General features: G+C 37.7%; 2 protein-coding genes across 7 annotated transcripts in view; both read right to left on the bottom strand.

Annotated features, from left to right (window-relative positions):
• The window catches only part of LOC147843211 (uncharacterized), a 501,869-nt gene that overhangs the window by 35,330 nt on the left and 447,345 nt on the right, over nt 1-19,194 (bottom strand). The window lies entirely within an intron of this gene.
• LOC137496227 (uncharacterized) overlaps nt 1-19,194 on the bottom strand; it is a 336,279-nt gene that overhangs the window by 258,814 nt on the left and 58,271 nt on the right. For 4 of the 6 annotated variants that reach the window (XR_015496310.2, XR_015496309.2, XM_087261983.2 and 1 more), the window contains exons 4-5: nt 2,860-2,945; nt 2,582-2,663 (exon numbers count right to left, since the gene is read on the bottom strand). Coding sequence is in view for 2 of the 6 variants with exons in the window: in XM_087261983.2 (XP_087118109.1) it covers nt 2,582-2,663; nt 2,860-2,945 (168 nt within the window). In the remaining 4 variants the exon portion in view is untranslated. The remainder of the gene's footprint in view (nt 1-2,581; nt 2,664-2,859; nt 2,946-19,194) is intronic. The other 2 variants (XR_015496312.2, XR_015496311.2) reach the window with 1 other exon arrangement.

The raw sequence follows: 19,194 nt of genomic DNA, 5'->3' as shown, positions 1-19,194 counted from the left end.
ATCGATACCCAGCTGATTCAGTCGTTTCATAAGAGGACCGCGCCTCTTCTTTTTTCCTTGTCAACGTAAAGGCAGTAAGGTGCGCCTCGTTTTCGGCCACTTGTTTAACTTCAAGGCATACTTATTTTGCGGGACGATAACGTATAACCCGTGCCTACAGACACATTTGCCAAAGAAGCAAAATGGAAGAAGAATATTGCTGTTTGATACAGACCTGTTGATGCTAAACCAGTGCTGATGTTGACCTGGATCTGCGTAATAAACGCAACAAATAGGCTTTACTTTTTATTTTACAGCTTAAAGCATGTACGCAGATTTATGCAATATCATATTCAAACAACAAAACAAAAAGTCAACATATGCGCGCATTGTTGCTGTCTTTTCATCACGCAGCGCGCGCAGTTGAACCGTGAGGGAGAGAGAGGAAACCATAGACTATATCAGGACATATTCTTTAAAATAATGATTTCTATTAAAAATGTAAAAGGTTTTGTGATTATAATAATAACAGCGGGGCATTAAATAAATGCATATTTTCCGTGGAGCGGGCAATTTGAGGAAGTTAGCTATTTGGATTTGACAGAAGAAAAAAACATATGATTGGAAAAAAAACAGCCTATCCCGGTTATAAAAAATAATTAGTCAGTATTTTCGTTTTGTAATATAAATTAATTATTTAAGTGAAAATATTCTAGGGCAGTCCTATTTATTTTATTCATTTTATTTAGATTATTCTGCTCTTCAATGCTTAAAAATGCAGATGCGTGAAGATGCTCTGTTGTTCTGTTCCGCTATTAATATATAAAAATAAATCAGTATTTTAAAATGCAATATTTAATGTGTCAGACACAAAATAGACACGTCAATTTGTTTAATATAAAATTAATAGTAATTTGACCAGTTCACCGTTAATACCGATTAATGAGCGGCGGTTGTCAGTTAGCTAAATTAACGAAATGAGCATCCCTAGTAGCCATTTAATTTACTTTTTCTATGTAAGAAAACTTGATTGAAAAATAATTTTCAACATGCTTGAACCATCTACACAATGGAGTTTAGTTCTGTTTGGTTTTTCAACAGTATTTTGTTACAAAGAAAACAGTAGCTTTGGCTATTTATTTATTTTATATATGGCTATTTATATTGTTAATAATTTGCATAGTTAATATTGTTCTTTGATGTTTAGTTTATAAAAATTTTTCCAATGTTATTTAATAAAAAATAGTTTTAAAAATCTTTTTTTTTCCCACCCCACACGAAAAAAAAAAAAAAATCGTGATACGAACCGAATCGTGGGTCAAAAATCGTGATACGAACCGAATCGTGGGTTTGGTGTATCGTTACAGCCCTACAGCCTGGGCATTGCACTGGACCGATCCATGCCGCACGTCATACTTTTTTAAAGCATCACAAAGCAAATGACACACTATACACACAGTATAACTTCCAATTTAAATTACTATTAATTCTGTTGTTTTATTATTATTATTATTATTATCAACATGAGTATATTATGGTTTTATAGTTGTCACATGTATCTGTCCACCTCTTGATCTTCCATCCTTTTTCAATATTATCTATTTATTGAATTTAATAATTATTTATGTGTATATTTATTCTTTTCGTGTTACTTTTCTTATCAATTTGATTCTTTACATGGTTCTTATTATTTGTATATTATCATTATTATAGTAATGGTTTCTTTATTATTATTCTCATTATTTTGTCTGCTGCACTTTATTTTTCTACTTTTTTTCCTATCTTGTTCTTTTTCTACTTTCTATTTTTTCCTCCCCTTTCATTTCTATTTATTCCTTTTTTCCTCATTCTTTTATTTTCTTCTTCTAGATTCTTCTACTTCTTTTTCTTCTTCTTCTTCTTCTTCTTCTTATTATTATTATTATTATTGTTAATATTATATTATATTTATTATTATTATTATTATTGTTGTTGTTATTATAATTATTATTATTATTAGTAGTAGTAGTAGTAGTAGTAGTAGTAGTAGTAGTAGTAGTAGTAGTAGTAGTAGTAGTATTAGTATTATTATTATTTGTCTTCTTCCTGATTTCCCAACCTCCCCTCGCCTCCTCACTATCATCATTAAATGCATTACTTCTACTTTTGTTATCATTATTAGTATTACTGTTTTGCCTTGTCTTCCTTTTATCTCTTCATTATCATAAGTATTTTTACCATTGTCAATATTTAGGTTGCTGTCACTGTTGTAGTAGTGGAAGTAGCGATTGAAGTAGAAGCTATGGTTGTTAAAGTAATAGTTTTTTTTAGTAAAACATTTTCTGGTTTGACGTCTTTAAACATCAGCCAGATATTTTAACATTAATAAGTTTAGAGAGATAAGGTGGTGCCTGACCATTTATTACCTTAAAAACATACAGTAAAATTCTGAACTCCATTTTAAAAGGAGCACAGGAGGGGATAATGTGTTCAAATTTATGGTTTCCAGTAAGAAGCCTAGGATTGGCCTATACCTATATAAAGCGAGTAACAATAGTTCAAGCATAAGCCTGACAGGGTAGAACATGTTGGTAAATTATAATAAACCAAGAATGGACCCTACTTTTCTTTGACCCAGCTGCAAGAAGATATGGCTGGAGACTCTCTCTGATGCTATCCAGATGCCCTTGAATACTGGTACCATTCTGCAAAAGAATGAAATACAAGTACTAATGTGATTTAACAGAAAAAGTAAAAATATAGCATGAACAAACACTTCAACTTTCTGGATTCATACTTCCAAGAACTCCAACATGTATAAAAAAAAAAAAAAAACAACAATTCGGAGGGTGTTTGTTCTTTAAGAATAGGCAAGTTCAAAGTTATAGAACTTAATTTGACCTGCTTTATCTTGATGAATTTCACAAGGCAATCAAAGGCATCATAGATAACCAGTATCAGGATCAATGACATATCACTGTCCCAACCTGAAGAAACAGAAAACAAAATAAATTATTTTTAGGACTATGAAGTTTGGTTTTTAAATAGAAGAGCTATATACCCTCCTTTTTTTACTTTATATTGACATAACTACATTTGATGTGACAGTACTATATACATTACCCACTCCAGTACTTCAAGAGACAGTTAAATATAAAAATGTCCTGTTAATTTACTCTTCCACAAGACATCCTAAATGTAGGTGCATTTTTTCTTCAGTAGAACAATAAAACGATTTTTTGATGAATCTGTGTTTCTCCTGATGACATAATGAGGTATTGTGAAGCACATTAAATGACCAGTGTAAGAAATTTAATATTATTTACAATACTATTAGTTTTAATCCATGGCCCGTCGAACAAATATCAGCCTTATGCAAATGTAGTCAGGGCGTGTGCCGGCAGGGTCAGCTGCTGCAGTTTGTTGATAGGTACTGATGATTGCGTCATCCCCCTCACTCATCTGCATAATCAAAAGTGACAGAACTTCAAACGTACTAGGAATGCACCGATACGATCCTGATACCAAAATTCTGAGTATCGACAGAGTATCGATCCAAATATTGTGCCTTTTTTTTTTTTACACAATACAGTTTCTATAGTTCTAGTGCTCAAATAATATATTTTCTGAAGTAAAAACAACCCACCTATAGGCCTACTATATATGACAGATGGTGCAATCTAACTAAAAACATTATGCTTGCTATAAACTATAGTAGGGCTATTCAATTAGTTTGTCATGGGGGCCAGTTCATGAAAAGCATCCCAAACGAAGGGTCGGAGAGATGACTATATGAGTGATGACACAACAGCATAAAAGGGCCCACATGCTGTATATTTTTGCTCCTTAAGACAGCCACGTTAGCTTTTTCTACATTAAAATGTTGATATATTGTATTTTGAAACTAGATAATATCAGTGCATTGTACAATAGACTTTTTTTTTTACAAACATTTAAATGTATTTCAGAGCAAAACAAAAGCAGTGCATTGCTGAAGTAGGCTTCTTCTACGTTCAGACACATTCATATGTTATGTTTTGAACTGCATAACAATTAGGGATGCAACAATTATAGATTTTGGTTGTACAATTATATTGTCGGAAGAATAATCACGCTTTCACTGTTATCACATCTAATGTAAATTCAAGCTTTATATTAGGTATGTAGCTTTAGATTAACTGTTGTTGTCATCTGCGTTCATGCATACATAATCATTTTAATAATAATTCGTCTAACATAGCTTTTGTTTACATTGCACTGAAAGATCACGCACAACTGCGCGCACCCGGAAAGACACAAGCGCGTCGCTTCGCTTGTGCGCGCATATTGTCATATATTCTTAAACTAGAAATAACAAACTTGCAAGCAGAAAAGACGTGATATGGGAACGTCTGCTGTTATAATTAATCCTGTATGCGTGCGTATTAGCCTCGGTGTACTTCAAACTTAAAACTAGCGCACAGTAGGCTTGGGCGGTAATACGGTATTATGGTATACCGCGGGATCTAAAAATAGCAACGGTGTCAGTTTCAATACCGTTATACCGTCATAAAATATTAAATATCCTTTATTTAATGCCTCCAAAAACGTATGTGTGGTTGTCATCACGGGACAGTGTGGAGGAGAGAGAGAGAGGGAAGGGGGGGGGGAGGGAGAGGGAGGGGGAGAGAGGAAGAGGGGGAGAGGGAGAGGTGACGTGACGAGTCGCGCTTCAAAGTGTCTTGCAGTTTGGCAGTATTTACGGTTTCGACTAAACAGAAGGGAGACGTGGCTAATATGAACGAGAGGTCTGCATTAGAGCTGAAGATCTTTGCCCGAACCCGGCGAGACCCGAAAAAATCCAAATCCCTGCATTAAAATCTATCCCTGCAAAGGTGAAACAAATGATGACGAAGTAGGAAAAAAAAGCGAATTTTGACAGCGGTCAAGCCAGTCACTAGTTCAGAGGGAGCGGTTATTCCAGCCGCAGGTATTTTGCGGTCGCTCATACACTGCGTATTACGGTAGAGCCCTAAACCGCAAGCTGACAGGTAAAAAGACGAGGCCTCTCGCTACAATGAAACTGCTGTCATGGAAAATTAAATGGATGTTCCTGACTGGTAAAAGATGAAGAAACAATCCTACCCAAAACTTGCAAAATCAGCCAGATCACAACTCTGCATCTCGGCCTGAAGCCGCAAGAAAAGGGTGTTCAGCTGCTGGACCCTGTGAGCGCAGGACTGAGCTAAAACCTGTGGATTTAAATGTTCCTCCACAAACACACGTAGCCTAATCTTGGTGAGTAAAGGGTTTTTCAATTATAAATAACTATTTATAAAACGATATAATCATAATGTAGACAGAGTATACAGGCTAATGGTGGCATTATTATTTTAATATTCAGCTTCACCGCCGCCCTAATGCCAGATTGTGAAGAGAAGTGGAGAAACAAACCTTGCACAGCCTTTATCTTAATTTCGTTATTGCCAAAATACCCGTCATCATTTACAGTTTATTTTAATTTGATTTGTTTAGCAAGATTTCTTTTCATTTGTGTGTTGGCCAATTTAAAAGCTAAGTGTATGTACCCAGGCCTATATAGAGTGCTGAGATGTTACGATGTTTCAGAGGACTTATTTTATTTCTTTGTTCCAACTTCCAAGTGGCATATCTACGTTTGTTACGAATTAATGATGTTAAAACATATAAATGACTCATTCTTGAAAATATGCATTAGAGCTGTGTGTATGAGCACATTTGAATAATGTCGGGCTGTCAACGGGTTCGGGCTTTATAAAGCTGTCAATCAAAATGTACCTGTCGGACTCGGGACCTATCAGGTATAATTTTTATGGCCCGATTACAGCTCTCTGCATTCCCGCTGCAGTATCGCGGGAGCCGGCCAGACTTCTTACGGTGTGGGAGTAAATTACTGAATAAATCGCAGGAGAGATGTGTGTGTGTGTGTTAGTATGAGAGAGAGAGAGAGAAAGAGAGAGAGAGAGAGAGAGGTGCTGTGCGTCGCTTGGCTCTCTCTCTCTCTCTCTCTCTCTCTCTCTCTCTCTCTCTCTCTCTCTGACTGCGAATCTAAGGTCGCATAGAAGGTATTCATTTTCTGAATGGTTTAGGCTCAAGCCAACAGTTTGGTGATGCTGTCTGAGCCTTACGTCATAATTTTTATATTACGCCGGTAATACCGGATACCGGGGTAAAATATGGAGGCGGTTTGACGGTATCAAAATTTGGATACTGCCCAAGCCTAGCGCACAGGCAACTTGGCATTTTGCAGCGGTTTCATTTCGTCCCGTGCAACAGAAATGCGACTTAGAGAAGACTTTACGATTAATAAACTGTGTTGAATTAAAGCACAGTTAGTGAAATCGGCTAATCGTTGCATCCCTATTAACGATATCAGTGCATTGTACAAATAGCCCTTTCTACAAACATGTTTTCGGCTGTCCGCACCACTCGCTTATGATGACTCACGCTCTGTGCAGGCTTCAACTGCAGCTCGTGCTTTTATTGAAAAAAGACGTACGTAACTTCATATTTATAGCGGCCGTTTGTCTACTGAACTAAATTTATTTTTGATGTCTTGGTCACACTGTTTGGAGGGCCAGAACAAAGTGCCTCAGGGGCCGGATTCGGCCTGCGGGCCACAATTGAATAGCCCTGAACTGTAGGCTACATGATTTGAGCATTCATTATGACATTGATATGATCTGTTGTGGTCCAGCTTAAGCTTCCTTTGTTAATAATTTAAACAATCCATATTGCCTACATCAATTTCATTTTTATTAATATATTCAACTACTTTGACCACAATGAGTTAGGCTTACAAACTTTTTGCAACACTTAAAGTATTCCATCCGGTTTCTGCAGACACTTCCAAAACAGCAGCACAAAGGGAAGAAATCAGTGCATTAAGGATCTGTTCTATGTACTATTGAGCCTTTTCTAATTTAAAGTTTCAGGTAGGCCTACTTTGTTTGTGAAGAGCAGGTAATAATCCTCTCTACTCCAGTGTTGAGAATGCATACTGCTGATCTAACAGACACAATGCAAAATGATTTACATGTTTTATGCAAATATCATAAATGTCAAATTAAAGACTTTAAGACCTTTTTAAGATAATTAGGTATTAAATTTAAGACCTATATCACAATATTAAAAACACCCATACACAAAGAGAAAAGGCAAAATCACAAAATTAGTGATAAAATAAATATTCAATTTAAACAGTACTAAAGACAAATTAGATGCACCATTGAACTTGTAACGCCGGGGAGTAACACCACAACAGAAGGTAGGATCCACATGCAGGTTTATTTGAATAGTCAGGCAAGCAATGGTCAATACCGGCAAACAGATGTATGAGGGCAATCCAGAGTCACAGTCCAATACAGGTTAGAGGTCAGAAAAGCAGGCGGCAGGCAAAGACAAAGAAGCTAACAAGGCTAACGGTCAGTACACAAAATAACAAGACAGGGAAAACGCGTTGTAATGTCACCTTACAGATAAACAAGACTCGGCAAACTGAAGGGGTGAATGTGTGGCTTAAATAGTGTGTGTTAATCAGTCTCTGAAAGTCCTCAGGTGTGCAAATGTAATCAAGCTAGATGAGTGAGCAGGCGTGAGTGTCTAGGAGAAGTGCATGTATGCATATGTAGTCCAGAAGAAGGCAGATATGTAGTTTTATGAGTGAGTGTTTACCAGCGACATCTGGTGGTTGTTCGCTGGTGAACATGACAGAACTACAGAAAAAGCAAACAAACGCATCTTAGGGCTGATTCATACTTTCGCACCTCACGAAACAGGAGGCTTTTATACTTGATGCGTTCGCCTTTGAGGTATTCTTTTAAATGACGTGACAGTCAAAAGAAACAGACAGAAAAGTGAGATGGATAAACAGAGAAGGAGAAAGTTTCCGGAACTAGGTCATATCATTGATATCACTGAAGATTTTTAAACTAATTATTATATATATATTTTTTAAATCTAAGTGATGCATCACTTGCTTTTGTTTATATCTCAGACAGTTCTACCTATTCTATTCTACCAGTTCTATAAGTTAAATATTAATGGCAACAGAAATTGGATTGCTCTTCATTTGTATTTTTTATTATGGCAAGAATAAAAACAAACAAAAAAGTACACTTACTAAAAATACTGACGTTTTAATTTTTTTATTTTTTATTGCCCACTCAACAATTCACACGTAACTATGTAGCTATTATCTGTCTTCTTCTTGTAAGCTAAAAGCCATTAAGTCCAACCATTATCACCAATAAAGCCGAGAAATTGGGCATCAACATTTTGTAAACTGATAGGTTCATATATTCCTTTCCAGTTACAGTTGAAGTCAGAATTATGAGCCCCCTGATTATTTTTTTCCCAATTTCTGTTTAATGGAGAGAATATTTTAACACATTTCTAAACATAATAGTTTTAATAACTCATCTCTAATAACTGATTTATTTTATCTTTGATGATGACAGTAAATAGTATTTTACTAGATATTTTTCAAGACATTTCTATACAGCTTAAAGTGACATTTAAAGGCTTAACTAGGTTAATGAAGTTAACTAGGCAGGTTAGGATAATTAGGCAATTTATTGTATAATGATGGTTTGTTATGGAGACTATTGAAAATATATATTGCTTAAAGAGAGCTAATAATATTGACTTTAAAATGTTTTTTTTATTTAAAACTGCTGCTTGTATTCTAGCTAAAATAAAACTAATAAAGAGTTTTTTCAGAAAAAAAAATATTATTAGACATACTGTGAAAATTTCCTTGCTCTGTTAAACATCATTTGGGAAATATATTTAAAAAATAAAAAAAAATTAAAGGGGGGCTAATAATTCTAACCTCAACTGTATCAAATACATAATTTGTTACTTAATTTTAATTTGTAACTTGTACATTGTTTTAAATTCAAAACTGTAAAATACAGTATATATTAGTGTAAAACCTGTGAATGGTTAAAAACATTTTCTGTAATATCAAAACCACATGGGTCTCCACTTTTGCATGGCCTCTTTTTTTTTAACAAACTTATCACTCAGGTTTTCCTAAACTTTTACAAAAACTTTCCTCCTTTCCCACAGCTGTTGCAATTTCTAGCCTAGAATTATCGGTCATCTGGTTCTCCCTTTGATCGTACATGGATCATAAAGATGTCTGTACAGACGTACCTGTACAAAATTTCTTCAAAGGGTTTCATATTCAACTGAAATCAAATGCGGCATCGCACAAGCTATTCACACAAGTATCAAAAAATTCTGTGAGCTCCGCTATGGCAATATTTAACTGACAAATGTCGTGAGCGCAGTATTACAAGTCAAGAGCGCTTTCATGTAATACGAGCAAGCGATCTTTGTTCATGCACCAATTTCCTCTGTTTGTGGACAAAACTGCGTGCGAGCTCTCAAATGTAAATATGCTGCTTGCACTAGGGGTGTGACGTTCACCGTGACAACCGCATCACCGCGGTGATCAGTTGCCACCGCTGTTTTTCCTGCCACCAGGGCGGTAGTACGTGACATCACGCACTCTAAAACACAAATTTCCATTATGTTGCCAAGTACTACATTTAGAATATAATGTTGGACATGATATCGTAAGTTCAAGTTTTGCCATGAACCTCGTTGGAAAACCTAGGCCCAATCCCAATTCCCCTTCCCCTTCCCCTTACCCCTCAGTTTGCACGTGCACGCCAAAGGGTAGGGGAGTCCCAATTTTCTTTAGCTTGAAGGCGTAGGGCTAAGGGGAAGGGGTGAATAGCCCTTTATTAGAGACACACAGGAAACCAAGGGGTACGAAAATTTCTCAGAATACACCAGCCACAACGGCAGCATTGCTGAACCCGAAAGTAAGGAGATCCACAAATTAGTAATTTTTGTAATTATTACAAATTTTATGACAAACAAACATGTTTTAATATATTCATAACAGCATTTAAGTGTTACCATCATGCTTTAAAAAAAAACGTTACATTTCGCAATCTATAATCCCTAATAATAACTCCTGTACAGCAGTCCCACAACATTCTGACACTTGATGACACTCGAATACCCTGTCAGTAATGTCTAGTGACTGAGAATGAGCTTTTTACAGTGTCTGCTATAATGATAGTGTTGTTTTTGTGCACTACACAATAACTGTACACAGTACAGTAACAATCTTATTGCCACATAAGATCGTTATGATAACATAGTACATGCCTTCAATGACTTTCTGAAGACCAAAAAATTGCACAACTGGAATAACTAAAGCAGTAGCGATCGTCTGATCTCACATGAAGCATGAGATCGCGAAGACATATGATGATGTGTGCAGACGCTGTAGTGGTGTCCCAATTCTTAAGGGTAAATTTTGAAGCCCTTTCCCTTTACTTTTGGTTTGTAAGAGCAAAGGGGAAGGGGTAGGGGTACAAAAATAAAATTGGGATTGGGCCCTAAAGCAAGTCGCACACCAGAAGCGCCACTCGGCGCCGCGACACGGCGCGTACATAACAGTTTAAAGTATCACACACCAGACGCGCACATTCGAATGATATTTAACATGAAACTAATCAGATGGCGCTCTGTGGCGCGGCTGAAAAATGAACTGCATCCTGAGCCGTCGCCGGGCGCCGGTGTGTGTATCCTGATAGAAACCTATGTTTAGAATTCTAAAATACATGGTGCTGCGTGGCGCTGCGCTTCTGGTGTGCGACCTGCTTAATGTTACATTGCCAATCTGGGAACATTTTGCATTCACGGTGAATGAGAAAGGCGACCAATAATTTTTATGAAGCTATTTGCAGGGCTTGTTAAAAAAAAATAGGTGTTAAATGGACAAACACATCAAATCTCCAGAGCCATCTGCAACCATGTCACCCAGCCACGCCACCCAGCCACCCATGACATGCGGAGCCAGCTACGGCCATGTCATCTTCTGGACGCAAACGCCCAGCAAGTAAGCCAGGTTTTGGAGAGGCCTTTTTAAAAATGGACAAATATAAAAGAAAACGTGATAAATTGAAGACGTTGACGAGAAATAGAGCAACATATTTGGTAGAACACGCCGCTCTGCAGTGTAGAGAAACCTGCTTTTCGAGAAATGCGGGCAGCGGAGCAAGATACCCTCTCTTTGCCACGGTTGCGAAAAAGTATCTGCATTTGCGCTGCAGGCAAACCGTCTGAACATGTATTCAGTGCTGCTGAAAACATTGTAATCTTAATTAAGTCTCCCCTTAAACTGACAAAGTCAACATGTTAGTTTTTCTGGCAAAGAATTTAAAATATGAATCAAAAACAAAAAGTGAAGAGTTATACACTGTTTTTTTTTTTTTTCAACGTGACTAATATGTTATTATTATTATTATTATTAGTTACTATTTATATTATTAATGATTAGTAAAGTGTCATTTTAGGTTATTTGTGAAGTTCCTAAAATGTAACATTTAATATTTATTATACTGTTTAAAGCTGTTAAAGTTATTTAATATTTAACAACATTATTATAGGCTGTATTGTGTTGTTTTATCAACAAAAGTTAAACAATAAACAAGTACGTTTGCACAGATATTTTAGCATAATACTTTGGTCTTTGTTATTTCTTAATTTAATAGGGAAAAAAATAGATAAGGTATTATAGCCTACTGTACAATTCACTCTTCAAATAAATCTCACTACTAGTGTCTAGTAAAATAAAGAACTACAACACCACAAAAACTAAGCAACAGCAACAAAAAATAATTTAAACAAGTATGTAGCGTTACATGAAAATAGGAAAAATAAGACCTGTGCAAAAATATTTAAGACCTAGAACAGCGAGTTTAAGACATTTTAAGGCCTTAAATTTCAATTTTAGACTTTTGCTTTTACAGGATATCTGCACATTTTTTAACAGGAAATTTAAGACCTTTTAAGACCTTTTTAAGTCCTCTAAAATGAAAATTTAAGACTTTACCTAAACAAAAAAAAAAAAAAAAAAACAGGAAAATGTTCAGTGTGTCAACACAGTAATATGCCAATATAAATCGAGCGCAGCGGTGATGTTTGCGCGCGAGGAGAAGTGAACCGTGAGCAGATTACTTGGTTGACTTGGTTTACTTGTTATCTCTAACGCTATTGGCTACTCTGCCTTTCCGGAAGTTAGCCGGGATTGGACGCAGGTTAAAAGATCACGCCGTTAAATATATATACAATTTGCAAGTCATAATCATAAGAAACTTTCTGAGAACTTTATGAACTTCATGAGAATTCAATCTCGAGAAACAGTCAAATAATATCTAAAATAATGACTTGCATTCTTGTAACATGACTTTCTGAACCCATTTGATTTGTCCATGCAGCACTTGTCTGGTTTGTTGTATTTTACTTCATTATTAACCACAACAGCAGTGCTCATTATTACACTTGGGGATGATCTTTCTAGGAAATATTGTCTTCAGAAGAGTTTATTTGCGTTTTAGATCTTTCCATACAATGCATACTATATGTGCAGTGCAGCTTTGTATATTATTATAATTGTTAACATTGTTTGTAATATAGATCAGTGTAAAATATATATATCTATATATTATATATATTTTTCAATCTCATTTTTAGTTAATGATTGAATAACCTGCATATAAAGACTTCAATCAAAAATGATTAGCCCAAATAAACATAAAAAATACAGTGACAGACATTCAGATGGGTGTTTATCGCCACCTATTAAGCAACAATTTAATTTCTACAATCTTCGTTTGGCTTTACTCACTATCCATTACATCATTCCACTTCAGAGGCATACAAATACCACTTTCTATACGACAGGCCCACATCTTAAAGGTCACATATGCAGTTGAAGTCAAAATTAGTAGCCCACTTTTTTCTTGTTTTATTTCGGCAAGAATAAAAGCTGTTTTAATTTTTTAAAACCCATTTTAAGGTCCATATTATTACCCTCTTTAAAGAGCCCATATTATGGGTTTTTGAAAATTCCCCTCCATGTAGTGTGTAACACAGCTCTAAGTGAAGTGAAGTATCCAGCTAAGGCTTAAATCTGTTAGTGTACAGTGTTTAAAACTGTTGATTCATCTATAAAAGAGTCGACTCATAGTGCTTCAAACGAGTCGCCTTGATCACGATTCATTAGGTGTTTCGCCATGACGTACGAACGAAACCAAGTTATTCACGTGCACGCGCAAACCCGGGAGATTTCAAACCTGAGGCCCCGCCCTCTGACGCAGAAACCCAGATATACACACACCCACAAACACACACACACAAACATGCCGGTTGATTGAAGTCACACTGCAGATGGATATATTGAGTCTCTACCCAAAGATGAAACCTCAGCATTATAACCAAGCAGTTGGAAACTTCTGGAAGCTACATGCTACAAAGAATACTTCATCTGAGTTTGTTAAAGGAAGGATCAGTAAAGAGTAACTGATGGACATCAGGATGGGTTTCTTCCATTTCTCAAGTGTAAGTACGTGCGGTTAAAGTTGTTGCCTCGTTTACTCTAGCTTGCAAATGTATTTAGTTGTGATTTGTTACTTGTAACCGCGTGTACTGTATCAGGTTAACTGGATATATTATCTTATCGTGTGCAAAGTCACGTTAAAAACGCGACGCGTGCTGTTTGTTTATGGAGCTCCGTGCTAGAGTTCTGCTCCCGCGATTTATTCGGAAATTTATTCCCGCGCCGCAGAAATCTGGCGCGGGGACAGCCGCGGGAATAAATTTCCGAATAAATCGCGGGAGCGGTCGGTAACGGGTTTAATTTGGGACGGGAGCGGGCTGTCTAGCAATATCACGGATATTGCTATGTGAATTAGAAAGAGAGAGTCTGCTTGGTATGAGAGAGCGTATGAGAGAGAGCGAGAGAGAGAGAGAGAGAGAGAGAGAGAGAGCGAACGAACGAGCTTTGTGCTGTGTGGCTGTCTGGACTGTATAGCTGGGTGATTTTTGGTTGTGTTCTCCCCCGCTCTAGCGGGATCGGGCGCGGCGGGCAGAAAACGGAGCGGGTTCTCAGGCTAAAACCTGGCGGGTGCGGGCGGAAGCGGGAGCGTTGTCATCCGGAGGTGTGTGTGTGTTTTTGTGTGTGTGTGGTATGGCGAGTACACGACTGTCTCCTTCGTTCGGTTATCCGTGGCACTATCCACTCGCCATAGTGTGGCAGCTAAAATCCACGCCTACACTATCGAGCGTGTATGAACTGTGATTACTTTTTAAATTGCTGATTAGCTATTGGCCATTTCCCTCTCTGACTGAAGGCAGTCGACCAATCGCGACAGACTGTCATCGGTCCAATCAGCGCAGATTAGCTCCGCGCTAAGGAGGGGTTTGGGAACAAATGAATCACTGGACGATTCATACAGGAGTCGCTGGGATAATTAGGTAAAAATAAATGCAGATTATAAGACCATTAAAGTGTTTTTTGACCTTGCATGCATATTAGACTGTTGTTGGAGACTCTTACAACCAAGATATGACCCTATTTCATGTATAATATGGGCTCTTTAACCTATTTATTTTTTTCGAAAGTCTACAGAACAAATCATCGTTATACAATAACTTGCCCAATTACCCTAACCTGCCTAGTTAACCAAGTGAAGCCTTTAAATGTCACTTTAAGCTGTATAGAAGTGTCTTAAAGAATATCTAGTCAAATATTATTTACTGTCTTCATGGCAAAGATAAAATAAATCAGTTATTAGAAATGAGTTATTAAACTATAATGTTTAGAAATGTGTTGAAAAAAATCTTCTCTCCATTAAATAAAAATTAGGATAAAAATAAACAGGGGGCTATTAATTCAGGCGGGCTAATAATTCTGACTTTAACTGTATAGTGGAATAACAGACCTTTGTACTTTATGCACTGCATGCATGTATAGCCTATTTTGTATACTATTGTCCATCCAATTTATTCTGACTTGTTCTTCATAGAAAATGAGTCAAGGACAATGAGTCTTAGAAATTTTTTTTTTTTTTATAAATTTGAACACGTTTGGTTTGAGTTCAGTTTAAATGTAGGTGCTAAACTTCATCAAATGGTTCAAAACACACATTTAAAGTCTGAATTATTCGTCCTGAATTATTAGCCCATGTATATTTTCCCCAATTTCTGTTTAATGGAGAGATCTTTTGCCACATGGTATAACTCTCTCTTTCTCTCCCAAGTAATAAAGTTTGTTACAAGAATATATCTCATTATTTTGATATGTCATTATATGACTTGGTCATGATGGTAAGAATATAGGCATTATTATGAGATTAATTATTACAAGAAATATCTCATTATTGAAAGTAAGTCGTCACCTATTATTACTGAGAAAGTAAGTCTATTAGTTTCACACTGTGACATTATGATAAAATATCCTATATATTTTTATTTAACGGGGAAGCTAGCTTACCTGCGTCCAATCCAGGCTAACTTCTGGAAAGGTAGAGTAGCCAATAGCGTTAGAGATAACAAGTAAACCAAGTCCCGCCCTAGGACTCACAAAAATCCTAAATGTTTCGCGCGAGCAGAGAGAAGAACCAGCGAGCGAGCAGAGAGAACTGATCGCACGCACGCTGTAGGCATGACCTCGCTCGCGAGAGCGTACATCGTGCGCACAGATGATGATGTGCGCGCGCGGGACTTGTTTTCTCGCGCTGGATCAGTTCAGCGCGCGCGTGAAGATCCCCTGTGCGCTCGCGAACTGTAATTTTCTCGCGTGTAGACCTGTAATCTGCTCACGGTTCACTTCTCCCTGCGCGCAAACATCACCGCTGCGCTCGATTTATATTGGCATTGATTTGCCGCCATAAGACGAGTCGGACATGATATTTAAGATCCCACATGAAATTTAAGACCGGAAAATTACAGAATTTAAGACATTTTCAGACCTTAAAAATCGAAAATTTTATTTAAGACATTTTAAGACTTTTTAAGGACCCGCGGGGACCCTGTTTTAAAGACCCCCCCAAAAACCCTAACTTAGAAAAACACCCACAAACTCCTTGTTGCAGGTAAAAATAAAGCCATTTAATGCAAAACTAAATGCATATCTCCACTAATTATTTATATTAACAGGAACAAATAGTCTTGGAGAAAGTTTTTCGTGTTGTCATGAACACGGCACGCAGTTTAAATTGTGATTGAATGGAGAATGACTGACAGGTGCAGGGGAGAAAATTGCTGAGTTGAACGTGAATATTCACCTGTACTTCACATTAAACAATTGAATGGCTTCAGAACATTTGGGATATAGCCCAAATGCTTAACACAAGCTTAATTAACCATTTTTATGATTGACAATTATATTTTGTCTTTCTATTTTTTTTCTATATGTTGCTAAACAATGTGGTCAGACAGACTCTGAATGGTGTTGAAAGTTATTGTTTATTTATGAGGTATAATTTACTCTAAATTTCCTATTCTGTCGATATACGAGTACTGTATAATATAATAATATATTCTAAATGACACACATGAGCTGACACACTTGGGTTGGTTTTGAGGACGCATCTACGAATTAACCCTACATCAGAGTACATTGAATCATGCTTAAAGGGCACCTATGGTGAAAAATCTACTTTTCAAGCTGTTTGGACATACTTGTGTGTAAGTATAGAGTATATACTGTCATATTGGGGTGAAATAAACACACCCAGTGCTTTTTTTTTTCTTTCAAATTTAACAACATAAAAACAGTGGATCAATTGGAGCGGTTTTCAGATCAACTGCAACTTTACGTAAGAGTGCGGTCCCCCCGCCCACCAATATTGATTGACACCTGCGTGCATTAATAGGTCTCCGTAGTAATACATATACTCATATCGACAAGACAGGACAAGCACAAAGCAACCAGGAATAAAAGGTCTGTTCAGTTTGCTAGGATCATCAATCATCCTCAGACGAGATCAAGAGTGAGTTTTAGGGTGCTTTCACACCAGTGAATCGATTCAGTTGTTCTGAAACAGAGATTACAAATGTTACATTGTTGCTCTTTGTTCTTGGAGCAGTTCGCTTTCACACTGCAAAGTTTCTAATTGGACCAAAAGAGCTAAAACAAGTCACGTGCGAGTAAACTCTCCTCACATTGGTCAGAGTGTCAGGGTTGTTTTTGCAGGGACTCGCTCAGCTGTCAGGAGAGGTTGTGGTTTGGTGGTGATTGACAAGGTGCGCGCGACATGTCTAAGGAGAGATGCGGTGGGGAGGGGTGAGAAGAGTGCGCGACGATGCCTATTTGAGGACCAGGAGGGAGACGCGAGATTACAGGGATATCATCACTCGTTTGCGGGCATCCTTGCAGGCAGACTCGCGAAACTTCTTGCCCTACTCATAATTCTCTCTTCATATAGTTGTATGACTAATACATATCCATAAAACACTGTGATATAACCGTGCTTGGATCGGATTGCTTTCTAACTGCAATCAAACCGCTCCAGTGTTTGTTTTAATCGAGCCGAGACCACCTCACTCAGGCAGTCTCGGAGCGATTATTTGGCGCAGAACCGAGCGCGATTGCCCTGTTCACATATGCCAAACGAACCACGCTAACTGGGCAAACGAGACAGGTTCTGAAACAAAAGTGTAGTGAAGTGTAGTGAAGTTTCTGTGTAATGAGAAACAGCGATTCACTTCATCAGCACACACTCACTGTCTCTCTGTGTGTGTGTCTGCGCTATGTATGTGTGTCTGACTGTCTACGCTATGTATGTGTGTGAGTCTGCGTGTCTATGTTATGTTTGTGTGTGTGTCTGCGCTTCGTGTCTGTGCTATGTGCAGTGTGTGTGTGTGTGTGTGTGTGTGTGTCTGCGTGTCTACGCTATGTATGTGCGTGTATGTCTGCGCTACGTGTCTGTGCTATGTGTGTGTGTCTGCGCTATGTGTGTGTGTCTGCGCTGTGTGTGCGTGAGCTAATTGTTGCAACTCCACAAAAAATGCATCAAATACTGATTGGTAAAGTTCTTACTGTAGTATTTCTCCCAAACGTGCCTCCTGAAGCAGGTCGCACACCAGAAGCGACGCTCGGCGGCGCGCCGCGCAGCGCCACGCAGCGCCATGTATTTTAGAATTCTAATCATAGGTTTCTATCAGGATACACACACCGGCGCAGCAAGTCGGCGGCTGTCGGCGGCGCCCGGCGACGGCTCAGGACGCAGTTTATTTTTCAGCCGCGCCACAGAGCGCCATCTGATTAGTTTCATGTTAAATATCATTCGAATGTGCGCGTCTGGTGTGCGATACTTTAATCTGTCATGTACGCGCCGTGTCGCGGCGCCGAGCGGCGCTTCTGGTGTGCGACCTGCTTGAGGCAGCCGTGGGCGGCGATTGAGGCATGTTGCTGACAGGCACATGGGAACGATGGGCGGGGATGACTCGCCTTAAAGGCCCAGTGCAAAAAAAACAGCAACAATCTTTTTCCAGCTATAATACAGACACTTCAAACAGCTATAATAAATATTCTGATGGGTGTTTTGAGCTGAAACTTTTCAGACACATTCTGGGGACACAAAATACTTAAAATAAATATGAAAAAATGGTTAACCTATGTGCCCTTAAAGACCTCAGTACGCTGAAAAATGTCTGACTTTGCCTGTGAAAAAACTGTCTAAAAAAAAATTTGTACAATAACAGTTAAAAGACTGTTTATTTTAAGGTTTTTTTTCTGTACTACACGTATTAAGGGTGTTTTTCCGTTTATATACATTTTCAAATTGTATTATAGGAAGGGGATCGCAGCTCAGTTTAATATTGTTAATAAGAACAGGCTTTATTTCATTAAGGTCAAACTGAGCTATGAGTGGTTAAATGTAATTTAAACAAGAATTTACCTAATGATTTTCTTTTACCTTTTTATGCGTTTTCCTCATCAGTAGATATGATATCTGTTAATTTACAGTTGTTTGTCCGTATTTTTCTAAACTGCCGTGCGCGGGAAATGACGTGACGTCCCAATCACTCACTCACTCCCTCTGCACCAGCGAGAGTCTGACTGGATTAACGGTAAACTTCAGCTTGTCAGTGAGAGTGTAAAAGGTATGTAAAATTATTTAATAGAAATTTTAATTGATATTGTATTTTAATGATTGGTAACCTTAAATAAACACTAACGTGTTTCGAACGCTTGTAACACCTGACCGCAGGGCTGATAGTGGAAAAAATTCCTGAGCCTGAACTTTTTTTCCTTGCCCCTGAGGTGAGTAGGGGTGGGGGTACTATGTATGCAACGCACTTTTATGACATAACTTGTGGGCCCCTGGGCCCAAATATATTAAC

This window comes from Danio rerio, chromosome 7 (assembly GCF_052040795.2).
Source record: "Danio rerio strain M-AB ecotype USA chromosome 7, GRCz13ab, whole genome shotgun sequence".
In the NCBI taxonomy this organism is placed as follows: domain Eukaryota; kingdom Metazoa; phylum Chordata; class Actinopteri; order Cypriniformes; family Danionidae; genus Danio; species Danio rerio.
The sequence above is the reverse complement of the archived record's forward strand: the minus strand, read 5'-3'. Positions and strand labels throughout refer to the sequence as shown.